Here is an 11,989-nt window from a genome sequence, read left to right on the forward strand (position 1 = left end):
AGAATCAAACTCATAAATTATGAACAGTATAAAATGAAACCAATATTTTACCAATATTTATCTATATGCAAAATATCGTATGTATCAAAATGTGGCAGTACTGTGGATCCACTGCAAATAAAAGTACCAGAAGTGTTTTTTTACAAGAGTAACTGCTGATCTGGATAAATTCAATTTTTGCACAGGGCTATCTCTGTGATACAGTAACTGCCTGAGAGGGAGAAATATCTATATGAAACTGGTATAGTCAGGTTCCAGTTGTTTTTCAGTACTCACTGTTGTTTGGACAAGATTTCTGTCAGTTAACAGATTACATTCCTCCACATTAGTGGAGGAAAGACACGTACTCAAGTGGTCCGATCTTTGTGTGCCTTCCACGTAAGTATGAACGTGCAGGGAACCTCTAGATATGAAAACAGATAGTAATGTCATTGCAGCTGAAATATCAACTTGTCTAGTTAGGTGAGAAAGGCAACTAAATACCAGGGACACAGCAGTCTTTTGCTGTACAATGCAGAAGCAAAACCGGAAGCTAGAAACTTTTTTTGGCGCCAGCCGAGCAATTCTTATTGAGCTGAACGGGCACCATTTTCGGTTCGGTATCCAGCTCTTATAATACATCCATGGTAGTGCCTGGTTTTAAAAGTGAAGCCAATTCGGAAGTGCCTTAAACCTGCATTCTCTCTAATGGCCAGATGTCTGATCGTATGGAAGTCTATGAGAAAATGACCCTGCTTCTCACTTAATTTATTACCCCAGTAAACACTTTGCCAATGAGTTTATGGTTCAATCGCTAGTTTCAAGTCTTCTTCAATACATCATGATGTTCATTTTGTAAATTATGGCCACATTTAAAGTAAAATAGAGATAAAGCAGTGTGTGCTTTAAGATGTGGTTAACTTTTAATTGAGAAGTCGCTACCATGGCAACAATGTTGATTACATAATGTAACCAATGCATAACCCCAGATTCACAGAGTATAGGCATAGCTGCTGCTGTTTCACAGTGTTTTCAGTTCATGAAGGTTAATTGTAAAAAAGTCTTGTTCAGTGTTTGGTTGTGATAAAAGACCCTCTAAGGAGTCGGATGTTCAGTTTTTCCAGTAAGTACATTTTGTTGTAATGGTTTTAGGCCTGTTTTTCAAAAGTGAAAATTGGCATTAGCATTATCACAGTTAACCATAGACTGTAAATGCTCTGTGCTAACCAAGTTAGCAGCTAGCTCTAGGGTAAACTCCACCCTCTCGTCCAAATATGGTCACTTCTGGCTCCAAAAATCAAAGATGGTGATGGTCAAACCCAAGATGGCGACGGTCAAATCGCTAAACTCGAGGCTTCAAAATGGCAGTCCACAAACCAGTGGGTGACGTCATGGTGACTATGTCCATAATTTTTACAGTCTATGCTCCTAACAGACACTTATTTCATCTACACAAACAAGGTGCGAGACATCTCGACAAAGACATCTTACTTAAAACAGAACATGTGGTTACAGCATATAAAAGCTCATTGATAATGTCAAGAGTGTATCATGTTCTTTTAAAGGCAAAATTGATCTGTTGAGTATACTTCTACACTGGATTAATGATTATCAAAGTATTAATACAATAATATAGTAATCATTTCTAATGATATTTTTTCCTCCACAGGAGACACACCTGCAGGTAAGTTAACCAGCATAAGAAGTCAGGTGCAAGAAGAGAGAGACGTGTTTATTTTTTTAATCTTATTTCTCTATGAAGTGCAGAGAGTTAAGTGTGATTTTGAGATAAAGCTGCAGAACAATAGTGAAAACAAACTGATTCTAAAGAGACAGAGTTGTTTTTCTTGGAATGGAGACCCTTCCAAGAAAAACAACTCTGAAGAAAATAAAAGACATATTCCCACATGCAGGGCACAAGACTTGTGATGTTGTAGAGCAAGCTGAACTGTAATTTTATACTGACTGAAATACAAGTGGCCAAAACAAAGCTCAATGTGGCTTAGTAAACTTTCTGTGACAGTAAATGAGAAATTTGGACTAGTTAGTTCATAGCTTTTATGACTTCTTTAGGTATGGTGCCACTGCTGACCCTGTGCCCCTGTATGTACAGTATGGGTGTTGAACTGTGTATTCTATGATTTTACTGTGATGGTAGATGTACTTTGTCAGAGGTGAAACTGCAGACACAGTTATGGTCGTGGTTCATCACCAAGTGCACTCTGTTTGTAGTCACACTCACAGCTGAATGAAGTTCTCTTCTTTGATGTGTAGGGTATAAATACGGGACGAACTTCACTCTCTCCAGCGGAAACAACAACTGTCATAACTTTTCATCACCATGGTTTCTGATCAGCATCTGTCGGGATCATTGACTGTATAAAAATATTTATATACTACATAATAATTCTTTATCTACAGTCAATGGTCGGGAGCAGCAACGGCTGCCATCATCCACCAGCTGTTGCAAGATGAGAGGAGGAGATCTTCCAGACGGCCAAGTCATTCTTTTTTTTTTTTTTTCTTTTACTCTTTTATCATCAAAAATGCCTTTCTTCTTTTTGTACTAACAGTAATGAATGTTTTTCCACTGAAACAATAAATGTGTTTACCTTTTCCGTTATAAGTCTGTAGTCATAAGTATAGTTAGCTCATTCTGCTAATTGGGATATAACAACTGGAGGTTGTGAACATCCTTGTCTCTGTTAAACTTTTTTTTTTTTTTAAATGTATCAATTTTCCATTGTAAATCAATTGAACAACTTATAGAAGTTCCTGTCCAAACCAATTATGTATACATATAAAAAATGACACCACTTTAAAACATAGGTAGACTTATAACATATAGGTAGACTTCAACACCCCCCCAATGTGGGCAGTGAGGTGGCAGACTTGAGCCCATGAAAAAAAACAATATTATAATACTAAAATTACTCCCAAGCCTCTTTGCTTGCATTTCTTTTCTTTGTAAACGTCTTCTCGGTTTGCATTCTTATGTTTATAAGCTGCTTGGTTTTAGCAACAATCACTGGAAACATAAAATACTTTGTACTACAGTCACCTTCACACCTGCCCTTGATCATGTTCGTTTGCCCTGCCCTGCTTCCTGTGTCTTCTTCCAACCTGCCGTTGTGTCTTGCCACCTGTTCCTTGTTGTCTGATTTGTTATCTTATCAGTTTGTATTGAAGTACAGTTTGATCTGTTCTGCTTAGTCTGCTTTGTTCCTGTGTCTCAACTTCTGTTGACTTTTTCAATAAATATTCTGCGTTTGATCCCATCTGCCTGCTGTCTTTTGCATTTGGGTCCACCTGCTCCGCTCTCCTTGTGACAGTGGGTCAGGTGGCTGGTTAGATAGATAGATGCCAAAAAGTGGACCTAACTGCAGGAAATACACCAGTGTCATGATGTTGGGGCGTTGCACCAGGGGTGGGGGGCGGGGGACTAGTTCAGAATCTACTGTTGTGTCTACATCTCTGGTTCTCACTGACTGTATTTAACAGTGTTTTAGGGATGAGCTTAAATTTGCTGCATGTAGCATGTTAGCATCTATAAATCACATCATATCCATCACCAAAATGTGATCAGCAAAAAGACAGTCAGCCGCTAATGATCACAGAGCTGCATTGCAGAGATCCTGGCAGCTGGAGGCTGACTGAGAAACCACTTCCCCCAAACACTTTCAAATGCCAGCAAAGGGGAGGGATCAGGAAGCAACAGGGTTTATGGGAAATGTGGTCTCAATTAGAAAGAAAATCAGAGGCAGAATGTATTCACACTTTGAGTCTGTCTCTGAAATACAGCGATCTAGTCAGGAAGCCTGGAATCACTGATGTGGATGTGACTCTGAAAGTCAAATCAGAAACAGAACTATGGCAACTTTCCATCAAAAATGAGAGCATTCATATCTGAAGCTGGTTATGAAAAACTGAAAAAAATATTCTGTGGGGTTTGTCAGTATCTTGGAGGGTTTTGGTTGGTTTTTCACATATTTTTCTATTGTATCTCCCTTCTTTTCTTTTGTTATTGTTGCATTTACTGGTATTTTATTACTTATATTCTTCTGTACATGTTACTTGTTGCTGTGTTCATTTTAATGCACAGCACTTTCAGTATAAGGCCTAATGAAATGTGCTATATATTTAAAATGACTTAAATTTAATAAAAAAACAAATTTAAACACAATGCAACAGTAGATGTTGCTTCATTTCTCAAATATTGACTCATTGTAGTAAAATATTACAGTACTTACAGTATATTTACTACCTTTACACATGTATACAGCTTATTATATCTTACCAATGTCACTGAAATAAAATCTTCACTGTGTGTGCAGATGAAATGATCATGCATCCAAAATCCAATAACTAACAACTATCTATATACTGTGCACATTGTAAAAACTCTGGCTTTATTCAGCTACAAATAACTGCAGTGTGGAAGAATCAACCATACAGGAAGTTCAAAGCAATCAGGTTTCCTCCATGTCTGGATTTATGACAATGATGTCAGTGAGGTGGAGCTAACTGCTAAATGAAAGCCATTTTTCTGAGAAGCTATCCACTAGAGGGCGCTCTATGTACACCAGCCAAACACAGAGTAAATAAAGGGCCATGCAAATATGATGACTGATGATCATAAGCAGATATGATCATCCAATGACAAGGTTGAATAACGTCCTCTCAATGCATGATCATACCTAGAGATGATCCTCAGTTAAATCCTACCAGAACATGTGTCTGTTGCTGTAATCAAACCTGTGACCTTTTGGTGATGGGTAGGTTTTCCCAGCATGCCCCCCTGTTCCTCATACCCTGACAGTGAACATTAGGCAAAACAGGCAGACATAGAATACATTCATTCTTATCTGTATAATTTGGATACACGGGAGCTTTGCATATTGCTGATTCACTACACTGCCCTGTGTGATTACCAGCACAGCATCTCCAGTGATGATGGGCTACAGTTTCATTACATGTATGCACTGTGAGCATCTAAGTAATATGTCAGAGCTTACACATTCTAAATATGAGTAGAGTGTTTTAGCTTTAATAACATAAAACACATAATTTGTTCCTATAATGTGAAATCAAACATATTCTGAAAAAGTGTATCTACATTGTATTTCATGGTTTTGAATACTAAATTTATGCAAATGAAGTAGCTTCTGGGTCACTCCACACTGTACACCTGCTTGGATCATCTTCATGTGACGTTAAAAAAAAAAAAAAAAAAAGCTTGATGGGAAATGTAGTCCCTTACTATGCACCATACTTTACTCCATACAAGTTATGCAATTCATGTTATTTCCACTTTTTAATTAGGCAGTTTCAAATCTTGCAAGACTATAGACATCAAAGGTAAATTAGCACTGAATAAAAATTGTTTAGTGAATCTGTGCAAACACATAGATAGCCAGTTTTTGTGCAGGCTCTGTGTTTTGAAATGCACAGTGTAGAGGAGGCACATTCTGTTGTGTTATGCTGCCACCTGGCGGTACTTTTTGGAATTATTTTCACATGGACAGCTAATGTGGACACACACAGTATATCACTGAAATATGGTAATGTAGATGCTGCAGCACATTACATGGTTTACAGTACATGAAGTATTAAATTATCCATTTTCACAGGAAATTCTGCTGCTGGTATAGAGTAAGTATCAGAACAAACTTATAATGAGGAGTATTTTGTACCATGTTGTCAAGTGCAGATGATGAAGGTGAATGGAATGTAATTATAAGGAAAAGCAGTGCCAGCTTCATTCTTGTTGTTTGCAGCCCCCGAGGAATGAAAAATTGATGTAACAACCCAGCAAATGTGTGAGATAGGATAACAGCTCACAAGAAAGCAGCAGCTGCAAATATTAAGATTAAACAGCTGTATTCTAAATTCTACATTTGGTTGCAGATGATGTATTATTCTTCATGAATAATATTTTGTAGTCTTTCCAAATAATGTCATATAAGTTGTGTGCTCACCTCTGCCATCTAAGAGCCTGTAAACTAACCAACTTAAAAGACCTTTCTAAAATTTAAGAATGCTTTAAATCAAAAAATATTTGAGTCAGAATGTAAATTAAGGTAAAAAAAAATAAATATAAAAAAATACAGACCTTTGGCTGGTATGAATAAAACTTCAAGGAAATGGTGTTATAAGAATTGTCTTAATCTTTGATTTATGAGTCAAAAAATCTCACCGTGCCAAACCCAAACTAATTCTGATCAAAGTTGATTGTAAGTGCTGATTAAGTGTTGCTAAATAAGGATTACAATTATGTCTACCCACAATACCTCCCTCTGAATCAGACAATAGCAAGCCTCCAAAGGTTATCAGAGCTGCATCACAGCTTCATGCGTATGCGTATATTAACAGTACCCATTATTCATTGTATCACACATATGCTTCAATATACTGAAACATGCAAGAAGCTTGTGAAAGATATTTCCCCAACAGTTATGCTGACATTATCAGTGTATGCTATACGAGATATTATTCATACAAGATTAAAGGAGGATATAGTAACCATTTAAAGACAGATGTCAATCAGATGCATGTTTAAGAACTCAAGGGTTGACCTGAAAACCATGAAAAGTTTATACTGAGAAGTTTATATATTTACCTGTTTAATTTGTAATTTTTATGTTTTATTATTCTTTGTATTTCAAACTCAGCCGAATTCTTGTATTTCACAGCTCAGCAATTTATACAGTAATTATTGCACTTTTTAGGGTACATTTAAATGCAGTTACTGTGAACATCAAGTGGAATCACACTAACAACAATATTTGATTGATCATCATACATTGAAAAAATATGGAAAATATGGAAAGTGTGTATTTGCTGCCCCTGCTGGTTACTGTAAACTAACTGCTGTTAATTCTAAGAATAAGAACAAAGGTATTTTGACAGGTTTAGGACCTAATTTTTGACTTTTGGTGACTGTATACATGCACTGTTGTATACTGGCCCTGGTGACTGTGTTGGAAGACATCAGATCTCAGTAAAACAGCAATATTACAAGTTGTGCACTTAAACTTTGACTTGAGTAAAAGTACAAAAGTATTAACATCAAAATATACTTAAAGTACCACAAATAAAACTACTCATTATACAGAATGGCCCATTTCAGAATAATGATTATTATTTTATTGGATTATAATTATTCATGCATGAATATGTACATCACTTTAATATTGCACCTTATAAAGGTGGGGCTAATTTCAATTACTGTGAATTTCCTCCTGGGGATCAATTTTATCTTAAACTACAATAATAACTCAATTTATTTGTTGATCACATTTGTATTATTCATCTGAAACTGAAAAGTAACTAGCAATTTAAGTTATCAGATGAATGTGGTGGAGTAAAAAGTAAAATACTTCATCTGAATTGTAGTGGAGTACAAGAATAAAATGGACATACATGCATGAGTAAAGTTTGGGTTTTCAGGTCTTTCCTTTAATCTGTCTGTAGATCTATTAAAATGTGAATGTTAACGTAGCTCAACACTGATTGCTCATAAACTTTAACTACTATATTTTTCAACAGAATTTATGGACTTTAGTGCATAAATATAAACAAAATGTAGTGCATAATTTGAGATTTTCTCAAATATTTAGAAACAGAAACACCAATGCCACATTGATGTACAAGCTTTATGTTGCACCTTAGTTCAGTTAAAATCATTTGGAATCAGGACAATTAAGAAACAGAATGTATTTTATTTGATGTTCTTTAAAAAACAAACTTATTTACAGCATGGAATATTTAGTAATGTTGGTTTGATGGTTGCAGGAATGGTCCAGGTCTTCTACAGCAGCATGCAGATTTTTCTTGGGCTCACTCCAGCTGTCTCATTGGAGGTGTTGTCTGCTCCACCAGCCTCTCTTCCAGCTGTACATTGCACAACCTTTATGCTGGAAAAATTTCAGTGAATACAGGTGAGATGTTACAGCTAAAAGCATGAGAAGCACGGGAAAAATGTGAATATTCTTAAACCTGCACCAGATAAAAATAAAATACAATTAATAAAATAAAATAATATGTCAGCTGACTAAAAAGAGACTGCATGAGAGAAAAGTCACTGTATGCAACCCAGAGGATGAATTTAGATGTATACAAAGCTGGTTAGTTCATACTGGTTAGTATCAGTGAACAGTACAAAAACTTCAAGTGAACCATAACAATAATATAAAAAAGACATCTTTGCATCTCTGCATTTAAAATTGTACTTAATTTGACGAAAGTATTCTTTAAACTATACATTTATTTTTATACATTTATAGTTTCCCTTTGGAAACATGCATTTATTCTGCTGTACAGACAGTAAAATATGTAAAACTGTGGTAATATGTTACCTTGTGGGAGGACGTTTTTCTCAAAGTATCCCGGCATGGTCATGTTACCAGCCGGCCGGTACTGCCCAACCACAAAGACTTTTTTGCCATCAGTGGCCAGGCCCACACCCAGTTCAGTGCTTTCTTTCCACACTACCTGAGTAAAATGACCTGCAGGAAGAAACACAGCAGTGCAGTGTTTTCAGAGTGTGCTGCTGTGATTCTAACTTGCAAATGAAGACTCATTTTCTACTAATTCTGCTTTAAATGCAAAGGCATTTTGGAGTTGTACCTATGTTTTACATCTGTTGGAAAACACGCCATCATAATGTTGTATAGCTACTTTTGTAATTCATAAAATTAAGGTTAATACCATAAACCTTCGATTTTGATCAATCTGTCCCCAACAAATTACTGCAGAGCAACACATTTGTACCTTAACTTTCTTTTTCTCATGTCTTATTCTTAAAGTGATAAATATGAAGTGATACATTTTTACTCATTTACATATTTTAATCTCTATTTATGGCATGAATATGAAACTCATCAGGTGGGTTTTTACCAGTACTGCCACTGAATCCAGGCCTGCTCCAGTTGTAATCCTTGATCTCATTGTACCATGTCTCAACAGCTTCTTTTCCTGAAACATGAAAAAGAGAAAAAAAGCATAATATCAAATTATGAACACAAAATGCACATTTGAAGTGGTGCTTGGGAGTTTGAGTTCTACAGCTTAAACAGAGCTGCCATCATAAGCTACTGGTTATAGCAGAACAAGTTAGGCTGTAGCTGCAAACCCCCCCAGTTTGCTGACATTCAAAGGTGTGTGTTTTATTGCTTAGTAATTCAACTTTTCATTTTTAACAGGAGAATATTTATATTATTCTTGCAACAGTCTCACTTTAAAAAGCACTGTGATTTTGAAAGGCTAGCAGGTGAACAAATGAATCAACCAGCAATCAACTTGGAATGAATGTGATTAGGCAGAGGTTTAATAAAAGAATGAATTGATGAAAGGATGCAAAAGAGTCAGGTTGTGTGTATCATCCACCTGTCAGTTTAAGGGGTGCAGAGCTCGACATATTAAAGATGTTCTCTCCATCCTTCATCTCGCTGTCCTCCATCTTGCTGTGTATCATGGAGTCGATTTGAAGCAGGTGATCAGCCCACTTCTGAGCTGCAGCGTTCAGCTCACTATTATAGGTCAACGGCTGCGCACCGTGCTTTGCCCTGTAGGTGTTGTGGGTTTCCAGGAACTCCTGCTTAAAGCTTGCATCTGTAGAAAAAAAGACATTATCAATGGATGAGCTTTTAGTGCTTAGAGGAAATATGCTGTGCAATTACTGAGGCTGGCATATTCAAAGATAGTGGATATAGACAGGATGAATCATGCCATATGATAATACAAATCACCATAATGATGATACCTTTATGTTCTTATAGTGTGATAAACAGTGCACTAACCTGCCATTGTGTTTGTGGTGATGAAGGCTGAAATGAAGTAAGAATACAGTTGAGAAGAATCAACAAAAACACAATCCAACAGATTTTTATCTAGTATCAAAAAAGTCAAAAATTCTCAAAGTATCAGCCAGGTGCCAAGGCAGAGTCTAGTGGTGAGAAAGGAGTCATTTCATCATGTGGAGGGCCTATCTACCAGCAGTAAACACAAATACCTTCCTGTTACTACAGTAATCTGATAGCACTTACCTGAGTGTTTTCCTGAGGTCTGCAAAGATACAGTTCCTCTAGCTGTCTTGGAGCCTGTATTTATATGCATGAGTTGGACCTCTAACTCCCTCCTCATTTTCATATAGGAGGAGACAGACAGCCAGCCCTTGCCTGTAATTATTTCACCTGGCCACTTATCCTTTTTGAGATAACTCACAGAGTGCACAGTGTTGTTTGCAGGATATTCTCACACTCTACACACAAAGCGTCCATTTTACAGACACACAAACACACTAAAAATGAACAAATATTAAAATTATCAACAACAAACAAACAAAGTCAGTTCTCACTCAAGTTTTGGTTGAAACAAAGATTTCCGTTGATCAAGTACGAACATCAAACCTTGAGAATGAAGTACATTTAGTCTTTTTTGGATTTGCAAGGCATTATGTAATTCTACTGTTGACATAGAGGATAAAATGTAACTGCAGTACATCTCTATTTCATATTATCATAAACCCATGTGCAGTGTGTTGGTTTCTTCTTTCTTCTTTGGAGCTTAAAACTCATGGATGTCTTATTCAAACCAGCCACCCTTCATCACATTTCATCATCTCACCAACATGGCCCCACCATCCCCTCGTGGCCCTTTCATGCAGTAGATGGTGATGTTATTCAGGCCGTTCATTGTCCGGGCTTAACCTGACGCACCAGATGGTTTGTTACACAGAACCGTCTGAGAGGTCATCGTCTGGATTACTGAATTACTCTCTATCACTGTCTATCACCATCTTATCTTGTGAGGCAGTTGGATTCCTAAGAATCCTCATAGGACGCTGATTGGTCTGAACCACCGGTGGTGTGTGTGGCATTGCGCAATACTGCTCTCACTGTCAGTAATTTGACAACATGTTTGTGTCTATTAAAGCTCTCTCTGCTTTAAAGTCTATCATTCATAATTCATGCCCTGCAGCCATTACTACAAGTCTGTAAAGCTCTAAATCTTAAATTGACTGTACTTATATAATACTTTTCTGACTTAATTGACAAGGCAGATTACAATTTGTTGTTTGCTGTCATTCATCAAATGGAGCATTAGCTCTCTAATTTACATTTGACATTGAACTTGGTACAAATTAGCCATTCTGGGTTCACATGCCATTTAATATTCATCAATCCACACACTTTAATTTTCCCACAGAAATGCAAACCACAAAAATGAAACATCCTCTTTGGCCAATGTGTGTGTGTGTTTGTGAGTTTCTATCTGATAGGCTCTGTTCTCTGAAGTGAGATGGGATGCCAAAGAGATGTCATCCTGCTAAAATGATATTTTTTTTCCTTGATAAGAGATTATTTGCGGCATGGAGAGAAACATCACTCTAGCTATTGCCCTGATGTACTTGAGGCGGTAACAGCACTGCTCTGCCCGTCGTGGGTGCATCCCATCCTCCAGACTCTGGAGGATGAATACTTCTTCCACCACTGTGTATCGGGTACAGTCTCCATTCCAAGAGAAACAGCAACTGCCATAACTTTTTTTCACCATAGTTTCCGATCAGCATATGTCGGGATCGTTGACTGTAGATAAATATTTATGTACTTAAAATGAATCTTTATCTACTGTCAATGGTTGAGGTGGCAACTGCTGCCATCATCTACCAGCTGTTGCAAGATGAGAGGACATCTTCCAGAAGGTGAAGACATTTTTTTTTAGTCTTTTTATTATCAAAAACACAAAATGCATTTCTTAGGTATAGACCACATCAGTACACTCCTTGCATAGTGATCCTTTTGTACAAGTGCATCAAATATCCTGCGTTATATTGTCATTTGCCAAATTTCACAAGCAAATGGCAATACAATACACAGTAACACTGCAAGTATTATTGAAAGCCTGTTGTGCATTAATAGAATGTATCTGTGGTAATTACATTTGTGTACAAACATTAATGAATGTGTTTATCTTTTCCTTTATAAGTCTGTAGTCATAAGTATAGTTA

General features: G+C 36.8%; 1 protein-coding gene across 1 annotated transcript in view; it reads right to left on the minus strand.

Moving 5' to 3' along the window:
- The window catches only part of glipr2 (GLI pathogenesis-related 2), a 35,081-nt gene extending 24,936 nt beyond the window's left edge, over positions 1-10,145 (minus strand). Inside the window, exons 1-5 of the mRNA XM_067575390.1 lie at positions 10,026-10,145; positions 9,780-9,806; positions 9,367-9,591; positions 8,878-8,955; positions 8,337-8,486 (exon numbers count right to left, since the gene is read on the minus strand). Of these exons, the coding sequence (XP_067431491.1) occupies positions 8,337-8,486; positions 8,878-8,955; positions 9,367-9,591; positions 9,780-9,806; positions 10,026-10,128 (583 nt within the window). The 5' untranslated portion in view covers positions 10,129-10,145. The remainder of the gene's footprint in view (positions 1-8,336; positions 8,487-8,877; positions 8,956-9,366; positions 9,592-9,779; positions 9,807-10,025) is intronic.
- Positions 10,146-11,989: the final 1,844 nt, after the last annotated feature.

Source organism: Thunnus thynnus, chromosome 2 (assembly GCF_963924715.1).
Source record: "Thunnus thynnus chromosome 2, fThuThy2.1, whole genome shotgun sequence".
Taxonomy (NCBI): Eukaryota; Metazoa; Chordata; class Actinopteri; order Scombriformes; family Scombridae; genus Thunnus; species Thunnus thynnus.